This window comes from Dendrobates tinctorius, unplaced genomic scaffold (genome assembly GCF_039654945.1).
Source record: "Dendrobates tinctorius isolate UK_male_01 unplaced genomic scaffold, ASM3965494v1 ptg000187l, whole genome shotgun sequence".
Taxonomy (NCBI): domain Eukaryota; kingdom Metazoa; phylum Chordata; class Amphibia; order Anura; family Dendrobatidae; genus Dendrobates; species Dendrobates tinctorius.
In genome coordinates this window covers 724837-750382 of record NW_027361854.1, presented here as the reverse complement: position 1 = coordinate 750382, position 25546 = coordinate 724837, and the positions used below count along the sequence as shown (strand labels likewise).

Sequence of the window (25546 nt, the reverse complement as noted above, 5' to 3'; positions counted from 1 at the left end):
ATGTTCCTCGTGCCATGCTTTAACGATTCTAGCTGTTTGAATTGGTGCATTATCATCCTGAAAGATGGCATTCCCCTCCGGGAACAGTGCTTGAACCATAGGATGCACTTGGTCGCCCAAAATGCCTAAATAATCTCGGCTGTTAATTCTTCCATGAAGGGATATCATTGGCCCGACGGATCTCCACGAAATAGCACCCCAGATGATCTCCGAACCTCCGCCATGTTTTACGGTTGGGAGAAGGCAGTCTGGATGGAATGCTTCTTTCGGCTGTCTCCAAACGTACACTCGGTCGGAAATAGGGTAAACGACGATTCGTCTGAGAATATCACGTTTCCACTGCTCAAGGGACCAATTCTGGAGGTTTCTACACCACTCTAAACGCTTGGAAACATTTGTCATTGAAAGCAGCGGTTTTCAAATTGCAGCTCTTCCGTGGAATCCAGATTTGTGCAGCTCCCTACTAACAGTTTTCGTGGAAACTGGGTTCTGTAGGTGTTTATTGAGCTCAGCAGTGATTTTCGGAGCCGTGGTCTTGCGATCCTCTCTCACAATTCGCTTTAGAGTCCGACGGTCTCTCTGTCAACTTCGACTTTCGGCCAGACCTGTATTTTGCTGCGGACGGTTTTCCTTCTCTTTCAAACGCAGTCATTACTTTGGAGACAGTACCTCTTGACACGGCAAGCATTCGGGCACTTTCTGTTACACTAGCGCCTGCCATACGAGCACCAACAATTTGGCCTCTTTGAAAATCCCAGAGGTCTGCCATTGGTATCAGGTTCTCATCAATGTTCTTACAATTCTGCAAAACAAACAATTTACATACACATATCACAAATAATCAACTACAAAACATTACCATATGTCACGGTTTGCATGTTTATAACATGTTCGAAGATTATGATGCCAATACGTTAAGTGTTTCCATTATTTTGTCCAACCCCTGTATGTCCTCACCAATCCTGTTACTGTATTTCCGAATTTGAGATTTTAGAAAACAGTTTTTTTCCCCTTATATTCTATGTATAGTGTATATAAGTCATCAGAGCAGCTAATTTCTCCACACAGGAGCTAAGAGGAAAAAAAACAAAAACATCAATCATACAGAGACAATATATACTGGACTATTGATTTCTGCACACTTTATTGAAAGCTTAGATATGCATTAACCGCTTCCCGACCGCCAACTGTAGACAAACATCGGCGCTTGCTGGGCTTTGTGCAGCGCCGACGTTTAGCTACTGTCGGCGGTTCCCCCCCCCCTCCGAACCCCCCACATGCCTTATAACGCGGGGATCCCGGTGCACAATGCATGCTAGGACCCCCGATGTCATCGAGACCTGATTGGTTCAGGTCCTGATGACGTCAGTGTCACAGCAGACAATGAGAGAGTTCGCTGTGAAGGCTGCTTGTTTCCCGGCGATCTCGCTCATTGTAACGCCACTTCTCCTCTGATCTCACACTGACAGATGATCAAAGGAGAAGCAGCGTTACTGTGTGACAAGATCGCTGCCTGGCACAGCTATGCCAGGCAGCCATCTTGTCACACATTAACGCTGCTTCTCCTCTGATCATCTGTCAGTGTGAGATCAAAGGAGAAGTGGCGTTACTATGTGCCAGGCAACGATCTTGTCACATAGTAACACTGCTTCTCCTCTGATCTCCTGTCAGTGTGAGATCAGAGAAGAAGTGGCGTTACTATGAGTCAGATCGCAGAGCAGAGATCTTGTCACATAAAAAAAAAAAAAAAAAAAAAAAAAGCGGGTCAGGGCTGGGATTAGGGTTGTTGGTGTTAGGTTTGTGGTTAGGGTTATGGTTAGGGGTGTGTTGGGGATAGGGTTGGAATTAGGATTGGGGGTTTCCACTGTTTAGGTACATCAGGGGCTCTGCAAACGCAACATGACGCGCGCAGACCATTCCATCAAAGTCTGCATTCCAGAACGTCACTACTTCCCTTCTGAGCCCCACCGTGTGCCCAAACAGTAGTTTTCTCCCACATATGGGGTACCAGCATACTCAGGACAAATTGGACTACAACTCTTAGGGTCCAATTTCTCCTGATACCCTTGTGAAAATAAAAATTGGGGGCTAAAAGATCATTCTTGTGGGAAAAAAATGATTTTTTTATTTTCACGGCTCTACATTATAAACTTTAGTGAAACACTTGGGGGATCAAAGTTCTCACCACACATCTAGATAAGTTCCTGGGGGGGGGTCTAGGTTCCAAAATGGGGTCACTTGTGGGGGGTTTCTACTGTTTAGGCACATCAGGGGCTCTGCAAACGCAACATGACGCTCGCAGACCATTCCATCGAAGTCTGCATTCCAGAACGTCACTACTTCCCTTCCGAGCCCCACCGTGTGCCCAAACGATAGTTTGCTCCCACATATGGGGTACCAGTGTACTCAGGACAAATTGGACAACAACTTTTGGGGTCCAATTTCTCCTGCTACTCTTGTGAAAATAAAAAATTGGGTGATTATTTTTGTGGAGAAAATTTTTTTTTTATTTTCATGGCTCCACGTTATAAACTTCTGTGCAGCGCTTGAGGGATCAAAGTGCTTTCGACATATCTAGATAAGTTCCTTAAGGGGTCTAGTCTTCAAAATGGGGTCACTTATGGGGGGTTTCCACTGTTTAGGTATATCAGGGGTTCTCCAAATGCGACATGGCGTCCGATCTCAATTCCAGCCAATTCTGCATTGAAAAAGTCAAACGGCGCTCCTTCCTTTCTGAGCTCTGCCATGTGCCCAAACAGTGGTTTAGCCCCTCATATGGGGTATCGGCGTATTCGGGAGAAATTGCACAAAAAGTTTTGTGGTTCATTTTCTCTTTTTACACTTGTGAAAGTTAAAAAAAAAAAAAAAAAAAAAGTTCTGAAGTAAAATGTTTGTGGAAAAAAAAGTTAAATGTTTATTTTTTCCTTCCACATTCCATTCATTCATGTGAAGCACCTGAAGTGTTAATAAACTTCTTGAATGTGGTTTTGAGCACCTTGAGGGGTGCAGTTATTAGAATGGTGTCACTTTTGGGTATTTTCTATTATATTGACCCCCCCAAACTCACTTCAAATGTGAGGTGGTCCCTAAAAAAAAATGGTGTTGTAAATTTTGTTGTAAAAATGAGAAATCGCTGGTCAACTTTTAACCCTTATAACGTCCTAACAAAAAAAAATTGTTTCAAAAATTGAGCAGATGTAAAGTAGACATACGGGAAATGTTATTTATTAACTATTTTGTGCGATATCACTCTCTGATTTAAGGGCATAAAAATTAAAAGTTTGAAAATTGCAAAATCTTCTAAATTTTTGCCAAATTTCTATTTTTTATTTATTTTTTTTTTTTTTTAACAAATAAGCGCAGTTCATATCTAAGAAATTTTACCACTGTCATGAAGTACAATATGTCACGAGAAAACAGTATCAGAATCAGCAAGATCCGTTCTATAGTTATGACCTCATAAAGTGACAGTGGTCAGAATTGAAATAATTGGCCCGGTCATAAGGCAAAAACAGGCTCTGGTGCGAAGGGGTTAAGAAGTACTTACCGTAATCCTGCTTTCCTGTTCACTCCAGAAGTTCTGAAATGAATTCAGGCATTAATTTCCTGTGTGTTTTATATTTCCCCTTATGAACATAAACTGCAGCACAGATTCATCTCAGCTAAAAGTCTAGAGACCTTAGATCAGGTATAGGACAGACATATACAGGACATTTCATAACTTTTCCAAACTCATATGAAAAAAATATTCCTCACAAACTGCATTGAACTACTGTACCCAATTTATTATATATTTTAGGAGTCGGTCCATTTTATACTGACTCCACCAAAATGGACTACGACTTTGACTCCACAGTCCTGCTGGTATCGTGGGCCAGAGTGTGACAAGTGGTCTGTCTGTGGTTGCTGGTAGAGCCTCTCAAGTCCAAGAGAAAATCAACATTGAATTCTAGTATTTATTTCTCTACTCCCTGATGAGTAGGTTGCTCGAGGTTTCTTGTAGTGATTCTGTTCTTAACTACGTAAAACTACTGTGGATTATGGTAGGTGTGTCCCATTGCTGAGCAACTTCTGGCAATCCGTTTTCTAATATATTGCATATTTGCTGTAAACCTTATGTGATATTGAAAAACTTCTTCTGCAGGAGATGCAGTCACAACATCCTTTCCTATTCTTTCGTCACAAGTTGGGCACAACTGTGCTCTGTAAATCGAGATCTTTATTCCATCAGTATTGGGGAGATGTTTGTCCATGTGTGGCCTTCTGAATGTAATGCAGTGCTTTAAAAGATTATGAAAATCAATTAAAAAGCTTTTCCACTTTCTGGAAAAAAATGCTCTAAAATAATAAACAGCAGGTAGTCTCCCTCCCAGGTTCAGCGCAGTGTTTGTCGTTGCCCGTGTCTGTGTTTTGGCTGTGGCTATAGCGTCATGTTGACCCTGCTCTTCACTGCTGTAGCCAGTCGCTGAGTTCATTGGCTTTTACTATCTACTTTGACACAGCCGCTGTGCTCCGTTACTTTCTACGGTGGTGATGCGCACTATTGATGTAACGTTGCAGCTCCCTCTAAAACTCTGATATCCAAGAAGTGGTGGGGATCTGCTGCTGGACCTAGAGGGAGTGAGTACCTGCTATACTTATTTAGATATTTTAAAGCATTTCTGGATCCACTTTCCTTTAAAATGGAAAATCCTCTTTTTAAAGGGAACTTGTCATATTGTTCATGCCGTCCTGTATGTGGGCAGGAGAAGCAGATCTGAATAATGGCTCATACAGACTTCCGTAGATCTTGGTCCGATCTTGGCAATGCACAACTGGCTGAGAGTCCTGACCCCAGCTTGACCGCTTCATGGAAATATATGAAGCGGTCATGCTTTGGTTGGGGGACCCACAGCTAGTCTGTTCATTAGCGGTCTCTGCCCAAAATTATTTGTACAGACATCTAAATGGGCCCTAATATATAGTGTTGTGGGAAAAAAATCAGCATAATTTTGTAATCCTTGATAATTCTGGGCTTTGGTTGACCATTGGTTGGTTGTTCTACAAGGAAAGCTGTTAATCTATCTAATAATGCTATATACTGGACATGTAAGCTATTCCTTCAAATGCCCAATCTCAAGACACATGCAACTTCCGTTCTGACGAGTGGGCAGTTAGCCCTGCCAGACAGCTGTTTTTTTTTCCATGCTCTGTATCTTTCTTTTATCTAATAGACCAGTTGAATCTCAGCAAACATTGAACACACATTAGATTGTTGGGCAGCGCTGTCTAAATTGGTGAGTTCATCTCACGTCTGTACCATTTACTCACGGGAAGATTTGATTGTCTACTATTGTACCGCCATTTGGTCCCCGAACACATTGGTCCGTTTGACGAATTCACCAATATCCTTGTTTGTAGGAGTCCGGAGAGATGGTTATGTGCATTGCTGAACTACTGTTCAAGCACCAGATTTCTGATCTGTAAGGGGCCTATAGTGAAGGTGCTGGCTGGTCACCGGTCAGTCTCGCAAACCTGTGCGACCCTGTTACACCATGCTACTTAGTCTGTGCTCTCACCCTGCAGAAAGCGAGGGCCTGCTTGGTGCAATGCCAATATTGCTGTAATAACATTATAGAATATATATATATATATATATAGAGAGAGAGAGATAGATATAAAGTTCAAAACAAATACTCTGAACTACACTACAGCCATGGCCAAAAGTTTTGAGAATGACACAAATATTAATTTTTACAAAGTCTACTGCTTCATTTTTTTTCTAATGGCAATTTGCATATACTCCAGAATGTTATAAAGAGTGATCAGCTTAACAGCAATTACTTGCAAAGTCAATATTTGCCTAGAAAATTAACTTTATCCCCCAAAACACATTTCAACATCATTGCAGCCCTGCCTTAAAAGGACCAGTTAACATCGTTTCAGTGATTGCTCCATTAACACAGATGTGGGTGTTGATGAGGACAGGGCTGGAGATCAATCTGTCATGATTAAGTAAGAATGACACCACTGGACACTTTAAAAGGAGGCTGGTGCTTGGCATCATTGTTTCCCTTCTGTTAACCATGGTTATCTCTAAAGAAACACGTGCAGTCATCATTGCACTGCACAAAAATGGCCTAACAGGGAAGAGTATCGCAGCTAGAAAGATTGCACCTCAGTCAACAATCTATCGCATCATCAAGAACTTCAAGGAGAGAGGTTCCCTTGTTGCCAAAAAGGCTCCAGGGCGCCCAAGAAAGACCAGCAAGCGCCAGGACCGTCTCTTAAAAGTTTCAGCTGCGGGATCGGGCTACCAGCAGTGCAGAGCTTGCTCAGGAATGGCAGCAGGCAGGTGTGAGTGCATCTGCACGCACTGTGAGGCGGAGACTCTTGGAGCAAGGCCTGGTCTCAAGGAGGGCAGCAAAGAAGCCACTTCTCTCCAGAAAAAACATCATGGACAGACTGATATTCTGCAAGAGGTACAGGGAGTGGACTGCTGAGGACTGGGGTAAAGTCATTTTCTCTGATGAATCCCCTTTTCGATTGTTTGGGACATCTGGAAAACGGCTTATTCGGAGAAGACGAGGTGAGCGCTACCACCAGTCTTGTCTCATGCCAACTGTCAAGCATCCTGAAACCATTCATGTGTGGGGTTGCTTCTCAGGCAAGGGAATGGGCTCTCTCTCAGTCTTGCCTAAAAACACAGCCATGAATAAAGACTGGTACCAGAATGTCCTCTGAGAGCAACTTCTCCCAACCGTCCAAGAGCAGTTTGGCGATCAACAATGCCTTTTTCAACATGATGGAGCATCTTGCCATAAAGCAAAGGTGATAACTAAATGGCTCAGGGAACAAAACATTGAGATTTTGGGACCATGGCCTGGAAACTCACCAGATCTTAATCCCATTGAGACCTTGTGGGCAATCATCAAGAGACGGGTGGACAAACAAAAACCTTCAAATTCTGACAAAATAAAAGCATTCATTTTGCAAGAATGGACTGCTATCAGTCAGGATTTGATCCAGAAGTTGATTGAGAGCATGCCAGGGAGAATTGCAGAGGTCCTGAAGAAGAAGGGTCAACACTGCAAATATTGACTTGCTGCATTAACTCATTCTAACTGTCAATATAACCTTTTGTTACTCATAATATGATTGCAATTATATTTCTGTATGTGATAAAAACATCTGACAAACACATAAAAACCAGAGGGCAGCAGATCATGTGAAAATATAATATTTGTGTCATTCTCAAAACTTTTGGCCATGACTATATACAAGTGCTTCTCACAAAATTAGAATATCGTCAAAAAGTTTTTCACTTCAATACAAAAAGTGAAACTCTTATAAAGTCATTACAGAGTGATCTATTTCACGTGTTTATTTCTGTTAATGATGATTATGGCTTACAGCCAATGAAAACACAGAAGTCATTATTTCAGTAAATTAGAATAATAAAAAAAAAACCTGCAAAGGCTTCCTAAGCATTTAAATAGGTCCCTTAGTCTGTTTCAGTAGGCTCCACAATCAAGGGGAAGACTGCTGACTTGACAGATGTCCAGAAGGCAGTCATTGACACACTCCACAAGGCGGAGGGTAAGTCACAAAAGTCATTGCTAAAGAAGCTAGCTGTTCCCAGAGTGCTGTATCTAAGCATATTAATGAAAAGTTCAATGGAAGGATAAAGTGTGCTAGAAGGTGCACAAGCAACCGGGATAACCGCAGCCTTGAAAGGATTAAGAAAAGGCCATTCAAAAATTTGGGGGAGATTCACAAGGAGTGGACTGCTCCTGGAGTCATTGCTTCAAGAGCCACCACATAAAGACCTATCCAGGACATGGACTACAAGTGTTGCATGCCTTGTGTCAAGCCACTCATGACCAATAGACAAAGCCAGAAGCATCTTACCTGGGCCAAGGAGAAAAAGAACTGGACTGTTGCTCAGTGGTCCAAGGTGTTGTCTTCAGATGAAAGTAAATTTTGCATTTCATTTGGAAATCAAGGTCCCAGAGTCAGCAGGAAGAGTGAAGAGGCACACAATCCAAGCTGCTTGAGGTCTAGTGTGAATTTTCCTCAATCAGTGATGGTTTGGGGAGCCATGTCATCTGTTGGCGTAGGTCCACTGTGTCTTATCAAGACCAAAGTCAGTGCAGCAATCTACCAGGAAATTTTAGAGCACTTCATGCTTCCCTCTGCCGACAAGCTTTTTGGAAATGGAAATTTCATTCTCCAGCAGGACTTGGCACCTGTTCACACTGCCAAAAGTACCAATACCTGGTTTACAAACAGTATCGCTGTGATTGATTGGCCAGCAAACTCGCCTGACTTAAACCCCATAGAGAATCTATGGGGTAGGAAGATGAGAAACATCAGACCCAACAATGCAGACGAGCTGAAGGCTGCTATCAAAGCAACCTGGGCTTCCATAACACCTCAGCAGTGCCACAGGCTGATCTCCGCCATGCCACGCCGCATTGATGCAGTAATTGATGCAAAAGGAGCCCCGACCAAGTATTGAGTGCATTTACTGAACATACATTTTACCCTTCGCCACGACAGCACCCACTGGAGGTATCTGATCCGCCCCATCTGGAACAGGAAACCCTACAGAAAGATAAAAGGGGGTGGTCCGCCTCTCCTCCTCAGTTTTGGTTTCCTGTTCCCAGGGAACCTCAGGACGATCCTTCAGAAAGAACATACCTGGGCCAGATGCATGCCGCCTGCGCGGTGTCCTTGAGAACGGCAGGGGCTGCGGTCCGGAAGCAGCGACGGGGGAGACTCCGTTAGACGGCTCCCCCCTCTTCTGACAGCAGGATGTGATGACCGGGTCCGGGAGGAGCCGCCCGGTCTCACCTAGGAGCGCGCCAGGGGGCACCAAGCGGGAGCCGCCGCTGCGGACGGTGAGTGCGCCAGTGGCGCGAAGAAGAGAGAAAAAAAGTGAAGCAGTGGTGGCGGCAGCGTGGGGAGAGGCGCGGGCCGCATACAAAAGCGGTGGTGCGGTAGCCAGCCGGCGCAGAGGCTCCTATGCCCCGGAAGTAATGAGTGAACTTCCGGGGCAGGATGGCTGAGCAGCGCGACGGCGCACACGCGGGAACCCGGGCAGGAGGAGCGACTTCCGGGACGAGAAAAAAAAAAAAATCTATTTAAACAGGCGCCTCAGTTCAGCGGCAGGAAGCCATGTCGTCCCCAGCGGAAGTGCACGCTCCAGCAGGAGACTGCGGGGGGGGCAGCTCCTCCAGGGATTGCACTACCAGGATGGACACCACCCGCAGGAGCGAGGTGGGAGAATCAAGGCCTAGGACAGGGTCTCAGCCATCTGATCCGGTAAAAAATGCTACACTGGGTGAGTGTGCAATATATATACTGTCCTTTAAGCTGACCTCTCCTCTCCCCCCCCCCCCCCTCTTCGCCATGTCACCCCTGTTCCAGGCGAAGAAAAAACAAAAATCCAAACACAAGGAATGCGCTTTATGCGCGGAGTCTCTCCCTGACTCCTACCCCAAAAAGCTCTGTAAACAATGCATCAGAGAGACCAGACAAGGGTCGGCAGTATCGTCAAAGGACATCCGGGCCATAATTAGGGAGGAAATACAGGCTATTACACGTTCCAGTATTCCCTCAGAAACTAGGAGCAAAAGACAAGTGACCCTCAGCTCAGAATCAGAGCAAGAGCAGGGGGAGATCTGATTCCTCAGTCACATCATCATCATCAGACATTGGGGGACGTTCATGTTTTCCCCTAGATAGTGTGGATATCCTAGTCAAGTTCGTGAGGAACACTATGGGGTGTGAGGAGACAAAGGGTGTCCAAACCGCACAAGAAATAATGTTTGCGGGGTTGGCGGAAAAGAAAAAGAGCGCTTCCGGTAATACCGGCAGTTAAGGCCCTAATAAAAAGAGTGGGAAAAACACGATCAAAGAAGCAGGGCTGTGGAGTCGGTAAGCCACAGTTGCGACTCCGACTCCTGGATTTTATCAGGCTCCGACTCCGACTCCTTCATAAATGGCCAATTCATAACAACAAATTTACTGTTGTAAAATATTAAACATCGTGCTTATTCAGTTTCTCACCATCATATAAGTAATCAGACCACTTAGAGCAAAAACTACATTTATTAGAATACAATTAGAATATAGCAAATAACTTTTATAAACTTTTCTAAACTGTAAGTAAATATGCAATAAACACTTATGCAGTTAATAAGAAGAAATCTATAAATTTGTCCTCAGAAAAAGTATTGTCAGATCCTCCTTCATGGATGCCCTCAAATCTGATCTAATTATTTTGAGAGCAGAGAACAACCTCTCTACACTAACTTGTGTTGGTGGCAAAGCAGTAACCACTCGGGCAACATCTCTGACAATGTCAGGATACAGAGGAATCGCTTGTTGCACTGTTATTTTTTGATGAACGGTCAAATTTCTCAATTTCTTTTAGTGCACATGAAAAATTCTGCTGAAATGTACTGGCTGTGTTCCTTGATGGGGATGACTCTTCTATGCGGGAACGCTTTGCACGGTCCTTGTGATCCAAATATTTTTCGAAATTAAATTCTTCATCAGTTGATGATGAGGGTGAAGATGTGGCAGGACGACCAAATTCTTCTTGTTCCTCCTGACTGTTCTGCAACCCTTTCATCCTTACTGCTATTTCAAACAGAGCTTCTTTTCCTTTACTTAGCTGTTGATCATCTAGAAGAATCCGATGCATTGGGTCTACATAAACAGCTGCCAAAAGAATGTTATTTTGTAATAGTAGCTCCTCTCTCCGTTTCATTGATGTAGCAATGCCACTTGCAATTAACCCTCCTCTTTGGGACAGGCAAAACATCAGGTTCTTCCACTCCTTTAAGAAAATACCTGGAGTTAAGTCCTCTGCTTGTAATTTTTTAGTCACTGTAAATGGGTGCTCTAGCAATTTTTCCAGCTCAGTCACCTGATTTCACTGACTTTCATTTAGCGTCAGTTGAGGGTTAGCCATGTCTACAAGAAAGGTTTTTAGTTCAACCAAGCGCTGAATCATTAAGTAAGTACTGCCCCATCGTGTGGCTTGATCAATAATTGCCCCTTTTCCAGCACGTCTCTTCAAAATTGAGTCAACTTTAGGGGTTCTGGCAACAGTAGCCAATTTTCTCACCTTGCCAATCAGTGCAGCAGCATGTCCTTCTTGCAGACTGTCTTATAGCCAGCTGTAGCATATGCACAACACAGCGCATGTGATGAATGAAAGAACATATTGACACAGTTTCAACAACATCATCTAAACTATCATGTTGCTGTTCATCTGAAGCAACTTCAGTTTGCTCCTCAGTTACAATACTGTGTTCCTCTATTTCAAACATTTCTGTGTCTGTGGACCCAGAATGTTCTTCTAGCTGCTGGTCACCATCATTACTCTCATTCATTAGCTTAATAGTACTTATCATATTTGAAGCATTGTCAGTTACGACAGAAAGAACTTGCTCTTTTTTAAGTTCATAGTCTTGCAGAACCTTTTCCACCAAGACCTGGAGAAACTCACTGGTGTGATGAGCTTTGGTGTCTTTTACTGCCAATGTCTTGGTAACTATTTCATTTTTGTCACAAACAAATCGGACATTGATGGCAAAATAGTTCACTCTGTGACGTGTGCAGGCATCCATTTTAAGAAACAGAAAGCGTCCCTTGAGAGTTTTTTTTTTAAGTTCTTCCTTTTGTTTAAAAGCTTCTTCGATTACTAATTTTCTAATACTCTCTCTCTCCAGAGAAACACCAAGCTTGCGGGCCATTTCCCCATTCAGACACAAAAGCTGGTCGTGAAAATAATGAAATAGGCACAATATCCTTTACAACAAGCTCTATGATCTGTTTTTTAAATGTATCTACTGTCATTGTCACAGTAACTTTGTCACTGACAAAATATCTTGCAACTGATGGCTGCAAAGTTCTCTACTCCTTTGTTTGGCTGGAAGAGCTGGGCACTGGTTCATTGGTTTGGATGCAGTCTTTCTCATCCACTGCTTTCAGTACTTCTGGATGAAAGCGCTGTAAATGTCTCTTTAGATTAGAAGCTCTGGTAGGAGCATTTTTATCTTTGCCTGAATATGTACTCATCTTGGCTTCACAGCATTTGTTTTCGTCTGGATCATTTGTCATACACTGACAGACATAATGTTTTCTATCTTGAGTGATGGTGAAATGTTCAAATACAGCTGATTTAATGTGATGCTTCTTTGACATTCTCAGGTTTTTAATTCTGCATTCACAATCCAAATGACAATTGTTTTTCCTAAAAACAATTGTACAAAATTATTGCCAGGTCGTACAACTGATATAGTGGTCAGTAATACTGTTATTATTCCTCATGTACTCACAGTTAACTGATGCAAAGTTTGTTGAAAGGATAATACTTCTTACAGTCTTCCTCTTCTGAGTAGCAGGCAGCTGTGAGATGCTTGGAAGACGCACACCTAGTATGATCTAGTCTAGAGGAGGAGCTTTACTACTAAGAATTTGCAACACATTTTCACTTTCAGTTTCATACATTGTAAGTAGGGGAGTTGGGGCAGCATGAGGTTAACCAAGTATAAGATTAGATAAGGGCAGTGGAGAACAGTGACACACATGAAGTAAGAAATGTCTCTATCTCCATCAGAACTGCTTATCACTGTTGTTCATAGTTTGATAGAACATATATATTTGAGTAACATTTATAAAATTCATATGAAAGTTCAATTATGAAATATTAATACATTTTTTTTAAAGCTGGAGTCGGTACATTTCTACCGACTCCAACCAAAACTAACTCCGACTCCACGACTCCGACTCCACAGCCCTGCAAAGAAGTTTTCTACCATCGGCCTCAAAAAGGAAGTATCCATTTAGCGATGACGAGCTATTAAAATGGACCAAGGTGCCAAAGGTTGATGCTGTTGTAGCCTCCACCTAAAAGCAGTCTACTATTCCGGTAGAGGACGCAGGCTTATTGGCGGACCCGCTAGCCCGTAAAGCGGAGTCATCATTTAAAAAGGTCTTGGGAGTCTACCACAGGCATTTTTAAGCCAGCACATGCACCGCCAGATCTATGATCGTATGGTTGGACCAATTGGATCAACAAATCGAGCAGAAGGTGTCTAGGGAAAAACTACGGGCCGCTATTCCATTAATTAGAGGGGCGGCAGCCTTCATGGCCGATGCATCGGCAGACACTCTGCGGCTGGCAGTGAGATCGGGTGGTCTTGTAAACAACGCCAGGAGGGCACTATGGATGAAGAGCTGGAATGGAGACGCGCAAGGAGGGCACTATGGATGAAGAGCTGGAAGGGAGATGCGCAATCGAAATCTTTGATTTGCGCAACCCCGTGTGAGGGTGAGTTCCTCTTTGGGAAAGCACTAGATGATATACTCGCCAAAGCGAAAGAAAGGAAGAAGGCCTTCCCTGATTCTTCTATCCCTTTCTACAGGAGAACCTTTAAAAGGCGACCATTTGGAAGGAGACAAGCGGATAGATCAAATAGATGGATCGCAAAGGAAGAAAAGCAGAAGGGTAGCATGTTTAAGGGTTCAGCATTCTGAAAGGAAAATAAATACTGAACAATCAGTCCTCCCAGTAGGGGGTAGATTAAAACTTTTTTCTTCAAAATGGGAACAAATAACTTTGAGTCCATGGATTCTAAGTATCATTAAAGAGGGAATGAAAATAGAATTCCTTCAAATCCCTTATGATTTCTTTATCATAACCCGCCTTAACTCTATAGTTCAACAAGAGGCCCTCAAAGTAGAAATTCGGAGCCTACTATCCAAGCGGGTTTTAGTAGAGGTCCCAGAGGGACAGGAAGGTAGAAGGTTCTACTCTCCTTTATTTTTAATTTCCAAATCAGATGGTACGTTTAGGACAATTATAAATTTAAGGAAGCTTAATACGTTTATAAAAAATTATAAGTTTAAAATGGAATCAATCAGGTCTACCATAAAGCTTCTATTTCTGGACTGTGTAATGGCGGGGATTGACTTGAAGGATGCTTACTATCATCTTCCTATTCATGATGGATGCCAAAGGTACCTAAGAGTCGCGGTGGTATTCGAAGGCAAGATCCGTCTTTTCCAGTATACGGCCATGCCTTTCGGCCTATCTACGGCACCGAGAATCTTCACCAAAGTGATGGCAGAGGTGATGGCCTATTTCCGTCAGAAAGACACTCTAATCGTACCTTACCTAGATGACTTCCTAATCATCGGTAACTCGGTCACCCAATGTGCTAGGCGTGTGGCTGACGCGATCTCATCTTTGCAGGATCTAGGCTGGATCATCAACTTCCAGAAGTCCAGACTCGTCCCGCTTTGCATTCAGATGTTCTTAGGGTTCCAGTTAGACTCCACAACCTAGAGATGTCTACTCCCTCAGGTAAAGATTACACTCACAAAAGAGAAGGTGAAGGCAGCCATAAGAAGACAACGCATGTCTCTGAGAGGGACAGTGTCGCTATTGGGGTCACTCAATTCTTACACCCCGGCAGTCCAGTGGGCCCAGTATCATACCCGCACACTGCAGCATCAAATCTTCCAAGAGGATAGGCGACATGGCGGTCACCTCGAGAGCAAGATAACCTTGTCACAGGAAGTCTTGGCTTCTCTAGAATGGTGGCAAAATGATGACCATCTGTCCTCAGGAGTTCCATGGGTTATAGTACCATCCCGTATCCTAACCACCGACGCTAGCCCCCACGGCTGGGGAGCCCATATGGGGAATAGCTTTTGTCAAGGAAGGTGGAATAGAGAGGAAAGGGGCTACTCGTCTAATTTAAAGGAATTAACGGTGGTATATTATGCTCTACACCATTTTCTTCCACAGCTCCAACAGAAGCATGTCAGGATCTTGTCGGACAACACCACTACAGTGGCCTACATAAACGGACAGGGAGGTACTCGATCAGAGACTCTGATGTATTCTGCAGCAAAAACCTTAAACTTAGCCGAAAATTATTTGTTGTCCATCTCGGCCCTTCATATCAGGGGGGAGAACAACCAAAAGGCAGATTTCTTAAGCCGACACACACTTCGGCAAGGGGAGTGGTGCCTCAATCGCCGAATCTTCAAGGACATAGTAGCTTTAAGGGGGCGACCTCAGGTGGACCTTTTTGCCACGAAAGAGAACAGACAGATAAAGGTGTTTGCTTCCCTGTCTCCGTCAGACCATCCAGACATACTGGATGCCCTCCAGGCTTCATGGAAATTCAACCTGGCATATGCCTTTCCTCCGATAATTCTCCTACCACAGGTCATTCGGAAAATCAGAGAACCGGGCGAGAGTAATTTTGATAGCACCATTCTGGCCCAAGAGACCGTGGTTCTCATGGCTACGAATCATGTCGGTAACAGATCCTTGGGTCCTCCTTTCGATTCCCAACCTACTCTCCCAAGGCCCTTTTTTCCACCCCCAAGTGGACAGCTTACACTTGACGGCGTGGAATTTGAAAGGCAGCTACTAAGATCAAGAGGGTTTTCTGAAACACTAATTGCTACGCTACTACAAAGCAGGAAGCAGTCCACTACCCAGATTTATACAAGGATATGGAAAAAATTCCTGCAGTTCCATACAGCGCCCCATACTACAGAAGTTCGAATAGTTCCTATCTTGGAATTTCTACAGAAAGGGAAGGACTTGGGCCTGGCAGTAAACACACTAAAAGTCCAAGTGTCCGTATTAGGGGCACTGTACGGCCATGATATAGCAGGAAATAAGTGGATCTCACGATTTATTACAGCTTGCGAACGTATAGCTCCGGTTCACATACCTGCAATCCCTGCATGGGACTTAAATCTGGTCTTAGACGCCCTGATGGAAGAACCCTTCGAGCTGATAGACCCGATATCCCTGAAATGCTCGTCACTCAAGACGGCCCTCTTAGTAGCACTAACGTCTGCTAGGAGAGTGAGTGATAGCCAAGCGCTATCCATAGACCCACCCTTTTTTCAGATATACCAGGATAGGTTAATATTAAAACCAGACCCCTCATACCTGCCCAAGGTATCAACAAAGTTCCATCGATCCCAAGAAATACTTCTCCCGATCTTTGGGAACCCCTCCACTCCGGAGGAGCAGAAATTCCACTCCTTGGATGTTAGAAGAACTGTCCTAAAATATATTGAGAGGTCCAGGAGCTGGAGGCAGTGTAGGGCTCTGTTCATATCTTTTCAGGGCTGTAAAAAAGGGTACGGAGTCAAGAAGAGCACCATTTCCCGATTGATCAGGGATGCCATTCGCTTAGCCTACTCCGGGAAAAATGAAGATCCTCCGGAGAGCTTCAGAGCACATTCCACCAGAGCAGTGGCAACCTCCTGGGCAGAGAGGGGAGACGTTCCAATTGAAACCGTATGTAAGGCAGCAATTTGGTCAACCCCTTCTTCCTTCTATAATCACTATAGACTCGACCTTTCTTCAACTTCTGACCTAAGCTTTGGCAGGACTGTCCTTGGCACGGTGGTCCCACCCAAGTGATGGTCTCTGGAATCTCTCCAGTGGGTGCTGTCATGGCGAACGGTAAAAAGCCGGATTACTTACCCGGTAATGCTCTTTTAATGAGTCCACGACAGCACCCGCTCACTTCCCTCCCTGCTAACATATCAATAGTAAAGGTGTATCTACTAAAGATGAAAAAGTAAAGTTTAAGAGATGCAAATACATTGCCTAACCCTTGGCGGTCCTCCTGGTACTCTGAAATACAAAACTGAGGAGAGGCGGACCGCCCCCTTATATCTTTCTGTAGGGTTTCCTGTTCCAGATGGGGCGGATCCGATACCTCCAGTGGGTGCTGTCGTGGACTCATTAAAAGAGCATTACCGGGAAGTAATCTGGCTTTTCAGTAGGCCAACATTTTGGATTTTAAGATCATTTTTCAAACTGGTGTTATAAAGTATTCTAATTTACTGAGATAATGACTTCAGCTTTCATTGGCTGTAAGCCATAATCATCAACATTAACAGAAATAAACACTTGAAATAGATCACTCTGTGTGTAATGACTATGAGTTTCATTTTTTTTTTTTTTTGATATTCTAATTTTGGGAGAAGCACCTGTATATTGCTAGTTATCAATTTCAGAGAGAAGTAAAGGACTGCTGTCCTTCAAGTGTCTTCCTATTTTTCATTTTCTGCAAGTGGAGTAAGGCAGACCTTTCACCAGTTTGAGCTTATTGCACTGGCCACATCATGAAATAGTGGCTGCAGAGATGAGTAAATTTTTCTTTAATTTCTTATCTCTGTTGTAGAGATATTAACATTGTAAAGATTATATACTAAATTCCACTATAACAAGGGGGCAAGAGCAGAGATTAGTTTCTGGACATGTTAAATTTTTCACCTGCATGATGTTACCGACCTATAAGCGGGCCGCAACATATAAGAAGAGCGAGGGGAAAAAAAAAAGATCAGAACAGTCTCTTTCTGTATGATATGGTAAGACTATTGTTCCTAACCAAGTCACACAGATCTCGCTGCCAGCACCTAATGTGACTACAAGCGGGGAGGGGAGCAAAGCGTTGTATCATTAGAAACACCTCCACATCTATTGCAGGATTTGGGCTGATAGCTGGCTCAGATCCAAAGTGGTGTATGTGACGCGCTTTAGCTCTTATTCCCACATACCTCATCCATTTGTAATAATAGTAGATGCTAACCGTGAGATCTGTGTCATTACATGTCTTGCCATATCACACAGAGAAAGTCGGGTCTGACTTTCTCTGAGGCTTTCTTTTTTCCCCTGCATGACATGACTGCTTATGATTGGTCAATATCTTGCAGGTGAATAGGAATCACACCCAGAGATGAATCTAACTCCTCCCTTTGTCTTAATTAAATTAGCATATAAACTTTACAAGCTAATATCTTCGAAACAGAGATGAGGAAATAACTACATTTTACTAGTTCAGTAGCCACTACTCCCATGAGGTGGACTGATTGACAAGCAAAATCTGAGGAAAGGTACTCCTGAAGTTAATAATCCACTTGAAGCAGAGGTGCACAACTTTTGGTCCAGAGGCACATGTAGCCCACTATGCTATTCTGTGCAGTCCCCAACCATCTGGTCATGGACATGCTTCTCTAGTGGCTTCAGACCTCTATTTGCTTTGTTAGAGAGAAGAGGTATGGTGTAGTTCCAAGCAAGGGTAGTTAAGTACATATAACTCACTATGTGCTCCTGGAAGCCACAAATATTAGGATAGAATATTTGAAATGGGTTCAGTCTGACAATGTGGCCCTTGGACTAGAAAAGGTTGTGTACCCGACTTGGAGGCTGTACTTTCCATAGCATGGAAACTATAATTCAGTTATGTATTAGAAATTCATATGTACACACCAACATGAATATTTTAAATGTGTTTTGTGTGGATCATTGGGAATGTGCTTTAATTACAATGTATGAACATAGCACTGAAAATATAGATATTTCAACTAAAGGGACTGTAAGTCCTGTATCTGCTAATACTGCATTTTTAGGAAATAATTTTGACCTGTGGGTCAGTATTTGTTTTTGGTCTCGCTGTTTGATGGTTTTAAAATTCTATGGGTATATACCTACAATGTCTTTTTCAGGCTGTTGCCACCTGAAAAAGCACCACGAAAACTGCAGAAAAAAACATATTGCACAGCAATGTAGAAATCGACAGCACTGTGCACATGTTCAGGCTTTTGTTACTTCTTGTAACCACTTCACGGTTTTGAAACCATTCAAAAAAGCAGCATGTTCATGTTCTGGATGGCTTCCACTATGAAGCCTACTAGTTTTGTTTCAGTTATAGAAGAAATATAGCTGTGGCCGTTTTTGAATAAAAATATTCAACCTCTCTCTCTTCCGGTATCTTTCCCTCCTCATTTAAGCATGCCATCATGCATCTATTGCTTAAAAAAACCATCCCTCGACCAAAACTGTGCTGCTAACTATAGACCTGTCTCTAATCCTCCCTTCATCTCTAAACTCCTGGAACGCTTGCTCCAATCCCATCTTATCCACTATCTCTCAGATAACTCTCTCTTCAGGGTTCCCCCAACTCCAGTCCTCAAGGCCCTCCAACAGATCATGTTTTCAGGATTTCCTTTGTATTGCACAGGTGAAGCAATTTATCACCTGAGCAATAAAAAGGAAATCCTGAAAACATGATCTGCTGGTGGGCCTTGAGGACTGGAGTTGGGGAACCCAGCTCTACCTGACCCTCCTCACTCCGATTTCCACTATTTACACTCTACTGAAACTTCCCTCAGGAAAGTCTCTAATGATCAACTAACAGCTAAATCTAATGGTCATTACTCCATGCTAATTCTCTTGGATCTCTCTGCAGCATTCGACACTGTGGATCATCAGCTCCTCCTCACTATGCTCCGCTCCATCGGCCTCAAGGACACCGTTCTCTCCTGGTTCTCCTATCTCTCTGACCGCTCCTTTACTGTATCTTTTGCTGGCTCCTCCTCCTCTCATCGTCCCCTTACTGTTGGGGTTCCTCAGGGATCAGTCCTAGGCCCCCTCCTCTTCTCTTTGTACACTGCCCCTATTGGACAAACAATCAGTAGATTTGGTTTTCAGTGCCATCTCTATGCTGATGACACTCAAATATACACCTCTACTCCTGACATCACGCCTGCATGATTGGAAAACAATAGTGATTGTATTACTGCTGTCTCTAACATCATGTTTCCTCCCTCTACTAACCTACCTATGCCCGACATTGCCATTTCCGTGTGTGGTTCTACCATTACTCCCCAGCAATATGCCCGCTGTCTTGGGGTCATACTTGATTCACCCCACACATACGATCACTGGCTCGCTCTTTTTATCTGCGCCTCAAAAACATTTCTAAAGTTCAACTTTTTCTTACTTTGGACTCTGCAAAAACTCTTACTGTTTCTCTTATTCATTCTCGTCTGGACTATTGTAACTCTCTACTCAACGGTCTCCCTCTTACCAAGCTCTCTCCTCTCCAATCTGCCTTGAATGCTGCAGCCAGGATCATATTCCTTACCAACCGTTACACCGATGCCTCTACCCTCTAAGTGTAAGTGCCACTTAAATAGTGGCCATACTCAAGTTAACTTTGTAGACTTTATTGTGTCTACATTTTATGGCATTTTGGTTGCAGGGCATTTTTGGGGACAGTTTCAGTTATAGATTGTGATTGTTCATTTTCATTACTTGTCGTCCATGCTCAGGATTTATTATTATTCCTCTATTTTTTGACAATTGCATGTTACAATCCAGGGGCCCTTTGTTTATTGCATTTATTGCCTGTGATTATTATATCATGCATGGGGGGAACACTGCTTTGGTTTTAAGTATTTTAAACAGTCATTGTTAATAAAGTTTTGCCTTTTTATATATAGCATTGTGGTGTGCGTACCCTACAGTGGTATTTTTTCTTTTGTTGTCTATTTGGCCTGCCACTGGCATTGCAACCCTCCATTAGTAGTGCGCCTAGGCTCCACTATTGTCCTAAATGAATCCTGCGCCTCTGACACCAGCACACCCCCCTCATCAAGATTGGAGAGAACAACACCAGACTTGATGAATCTGAGCCATAAGCTTTTACTCTGCTCAGCAAGAGGACAGCCATAATCAAGAAAGTAGGATAAGTAGGATCAGACAACTAAGTAAGCTTTCTTTTTGTCTGTAACCATGAAAGGCTGCATCAACCATGTGCACATAGGTCTGCTTAGGAACCATGTACGCACAAGTTATAAAACATTTTTACGTTTATTGGAGCAATAAAATTGCTACAAAAATGTGGCCACAAAACTTTTTATGACTCAAGTAAGTTGACACAGTGGCTCAGTGATTAGCAGCGCTGGAGTCCTGGATTCAAGTCCCACCAAGGCCAACATCTGCAAGGAGTTTGTATGTTCTCCCCATGTTTGCGTGGGTTTTCTCTGGTTTCCTCCCACACTCCAAACACATACAGATAGGGAATTTAGATTGTGATCCCAAGTGGGGACAGTGATAATAAATGTAAAGCGCTGCAGATTACGCAGGCTTTTTTTTTTTTTTTTTTTTTTTTTGTCCCCCACCCCCCCCCACCCCCACCCCCACCCACCCATAGTGTTTGCATACATAAAAATGATATACCTTACTGAAATCCTGTCTTTCTTTTACAGCTAAGAAGCTGCCAAAAAATGAGCCCCAGAACACAAGTGGGGCAGCTGGGCGCAGCCGGGGTGTGGATCTCCATGAGCAGACGCAGCAGAACAGGAGCCAGTGCTGCAGCAATTAATACCGGAGAACAATGGGGATTCAAGATAAGATTATAACCTCTCTTCCTGCACCTGCCCTTCAGCCTTCCAGAAATACATCCTAACACCCTTCCAGAACCTCACTCTTCTGCCAAGACTTTCCCTTCTGCACCCCTTACCCCCTCACTGTGGATATCAGCACACACATGGAAGCAAAGCGAGCAGCTCGAAACTTCCCTTACCAACCTCTCCCACCCCCCACACCACTGCAGCCCTCAGCAACCTCCCTGCTAACTGCACTATTGTGGGTTTTAATTTCTGTTTATTCCTTTCACTGCTTCCAACAAACACACACAGACTACTCCTGTGACACTGCAAAGGATCGCATCTTCTGGGGACCACGCCTTCTCAACAGAGCCAACAAGAAGCAAAAAAAAAAACTGATTCTACTTTGTATTATAGCTGCATATAGTGACTTTAATATTGGTTTTCGTTTGATTTCTTGTAGACTCCCCTCCACCCACCTACTACTTATCTTCTACCTACCATGTGCTTCTTTCTGTTTTGCAGTCTGTCCAGTGCCCTATAGATCTTCAGACTTTGAAGAAGCATCACGTTACTTACAAATCTTGCTACAGTACTTGTAAATGTTTAATTTCTTGTTTGCTTCTGTCAATGCATTATTTGTGCTCCTGGACAAGTGTAGCTGGTAAACGATCATTCACATTACTCTAGATTTAGCCTGAAAACATGAACTGTTTTATGGGTGGTGCACTGGTGTAAACGCAGGAGATTTCAGCTGAACACATGAGATTTTTCTATTACTGTGAAGCACTGCAAGGGATGAGCACACCTTCCATTGATGGCGACTGTGGGGTTGGTCCAGGCGGGAAATGCAGTAGAAATCCGATTGGTGTCTGGAATTTAAAGCACATAAAAAGGTTTACAGAAACCTGATGGAAAAATGTCAGCGCTCTATGCCGCAGTCATTAGAACTTTTTTGGCCATCTGGTTTTCAGGGATTTTATACAGCACTTGGTTTTTCCATCCATTTGTGCAGCAGATCCAGCTAGTGATGTAAGGATGTAGAACTGCTGTATGACCGTAGACAAAGCCCAACCGACATGTAGACTATGGACAGAGTGACAGATGATGGAATTCCAGTTTGGAGATATGTATTGTACCTACCAGTCTGCAAGTCCTGATGCCGCTTGGCAAGGGTTAGCTGAACCAGTCTCCTAGCAATCACTCCTTCACGTTATGTAACCGTAGAGAAGGCCATCAAGGCAGCCACTAAATGACCCTTTTCTCCTCGTCTAGTAGAGGCCCCATATAATAGTATTTCGGTTGGTAATCTGCAACTTCCATACAGACCTGTGTTGTTTAGTGTTACCTTCTGTAAGGGTTGCCACCAGCAGCGTGGACTTTTAGTCCTCAAGTGGTGGAAAGGTTGCTCTTCTGTCCTTTTTTACTTTTATTATATTAAGAAATTACATTTTTGGTATCATGTAGCAAACGGCTGATTATTACAGATCATCATCCTCCACTAGAATAGTGATTACGTTCTCGCATCACAACATACATTCGTACATTATTAACCACTCTTCACCCTACCAAGGAGTCTTCTCATTAAGGCAGATTGAAATCTGACTCGTGAGGTTCTCCTAAGTCTTACCTAGACACCAGTCGGCATGACGGGTTTGTGCCTTTCTGCGTGTGTTTAAGTGTTCTTACTAATTTTTTGATGGTGACTTAATGGATTGCCAGTTTTCTCTTGATATGTGCCTTCCTTCCATAGGTGGACAGGACTGTTGTTAAGGGCGCACTGCTCGTTACATTTTCTTACTCTTGATTCTGTTAGCGTCCCATTTGGGAGAGGGCTAGACAGCTCACGAAAGGTTTAGGAGTTATTATACGGATATATTCACAAGCAGCAGATTCGTTGCAGAAATTTTTGAGACTGTCCAAATTAATCTGAATGGGGCTAGAAGAAAATCTTTCAGTTGTGTTAAGCTGATTTTCTATCTAGCTGCATGGGAATGTATCCTACAGGTCCTCCTTGGTGCATGTTTTATGATACTCATTAGGATTTATTATCATGGCATTGGTGGTCGGTTAAAAGACATTATACCCCACTTTTATTGTATTTTCTGCCACTTTTGCTGTACTTTACTAAATTCTGCTATACAGATATTGCACATTTACTGAGAATCTGCACTGTTTGTGCAGTGTTAAAGGCATTAATGATGGTTTCCCAACACTACAATAATATATGAAGCTCTTGACTTCTCAAGTACTGAACACGTTCACATATCACTCTTTGGGCAACTTGGTAAAGTTATCTGATAGTCACATATATCCAATCTCCAGGGTTCATTTTTAGAGCATTTCTGCATGTACCTTGCCTATATGCATTTGACTGTACAAAATTTCCATGTCCCAGAAATTGATTGCATTGCCAGTCCTAGGGGGGGTTTTGTATGCGGTAAGAAAAGCTTATACGAAGATACCCTCCAACCATCTATATTGATGTGAACCTAAAATTTTTTCAGACAGAGAACACATCCTTTTTGGAGCTTTTATGTAAATTACCAAACTGGACACTAATTGGTCCATTCTTGGTTGCCGCTACAACTGACACACCTTCCTGCTGATGGAACAGTGAGCGTATGTAGCAGAGTTTATGTAGGACGTCCTTCTGCCTGTGGAAGATGTAAGTGGGCTATTGAGATTTTAAACCGTTTTATTAATCATTGCAGCTGATTGAAAAGTGATATTTATTTTTACTGTGATGTTGCAAGCAATGTATGCAGTTGATTTTACGGAAACGCTCATCCATCGTTTCTACAAATCTCAGCTCTAGATGAACATCAGTCATTGGCTCGTACTCACTACAATCCACTTTAGAGAAAATAAAATCACTGCTGAGATGTAGTTATGGGACAGCAGATAGCAATGTTGTGCTTGTCGTTTTTTTTTTTTTTTTCCAATGTCCAGATGAATTGACACATTGTATTGCCACATGCAACCATTGTTGTACTCAAAATACTAATGACACTGCCAACTTCACCTCGATTCCCTATTAGCACATGGGTGAAACCTGGACCAAGTTGGTATATCACAGCTCCGAGAGATTAGAATTTCTCTGTTTTAATCTGCTTTTTTTTTTTTTTCTTATTTGCATTAAGAAAAATCTAACTTCAGTTGTAACCATAATGAACATCTCCCCCCAATCTACCAATGTATTTAATGTAAGTAAAAAACAAAAGACTGTGTGTGTATATTAAATGAACTTAGCTTCTTAATGATTGTCCGATTCATTATTTTACATTTCTCTTGGTAAATGCCTTTTCATACCTGACAGTATTTGCGTGGTGGAGAACCACAGTACCAGCGCATGGAGGAAGAAGGGGACAATCCATCATCCCTGTGCCACTTACTGGGGAGCCAAAAGCGCTTCACTGCACTGTGACACTTAATTGTAAATGGGTTACACTGCTACCCGCCATTCAGACACGTTGAATATTAGGTATATGCCTCAAGTCGCGCTCAAATTTGCTACCACGAACCACAATGCAAGTGATGTGCATCTGCTACCTGTCTGTCATTTGTCCATTTGGGGTTTTATTTTTAGGAGTTTTTTTTTTTTTCATCATATAAAGTGAACCTGACCCTGGATTGACAGTTCTCTGCCTATACGCGTACACGGACAGAGAGGTATTGGTCATTGGTAGTGGGTGGGCTGAAGCCACAGGGGAGTCACCTGTAGAGTTGAGCAAATATCTTCGGTCCCCTGCTTATTCGGCAAGCTATAGCACTTTCTGAATAAGCTACAGCAGGAACCCGGCTTCCTGGATCGCGCCAGCTAAACAGCTGAAAGCCTGTGTGTTGGTCTCTCCATGCATGTACTGTGACACGGCGGCGATCAGCTGTACAGCTGGCGCGATCCAGAAAGCCGGGTTCCCGCTGTAGCTTATTCGGCAAGTGCTATAGCTTTCCGAATAAGAAGGGAACCAAATATATTCGCTCAACTCTAGTCACCTGACTAGTCTATAGCGTGGTGTCGGTCCACGGTGGCTATTAAAATGTTTTTCTCTGACATGCCACATCGTTTTGAGTCGAATCTACCTGACTGTGTTCATTGGGCCAGTGTGTGATGCATGTTGCCCACGGATTTAGCACCATGTGTCAGGTTCACTTTAAATACTGACATAGTAATTTCAATATCCTGGAAGTATCCCCCTGATACAAATAGTATGAAAAGCAATAAGTGGGGTAATTAAAACCTTAAAATGTAACCTTTAATAAATACCGTACTCTAAAAATAGCCTTGTCAAAATAAAGGCAACAAAATCACACACACCACCTACCG

At 43.1% G+C, this 25546-nt stretch overlaps 1 protein-coding gene across 2 annotated transcripts in view; it reads left to right on the top strand.

The window, feature by feature from the left end:
• Positions 1-24479, top strand: part of RAB5B (RAB5B, member RAS oncogene family) — a 72976-nt gene extending 48497 nt beyond the window's left edge. For both annotated transcript variants that reach the window (XM_073552204.1, XM_073552205.1), the window contains exon 6: positions 21100-24479. In XM_073552204.1, coding sequence (XP_073408305.1) covers positions 21100-21215 — 116 coding nt within the window. In that variant the 3' untranslated portion in view covers positions 21216-24479. The remainder of the gene's footprint in view (positions 1-21099) is intronic.
• The last annotated feature ends 1067 nt before the right edge of the window (positions 24480-25546 follow it).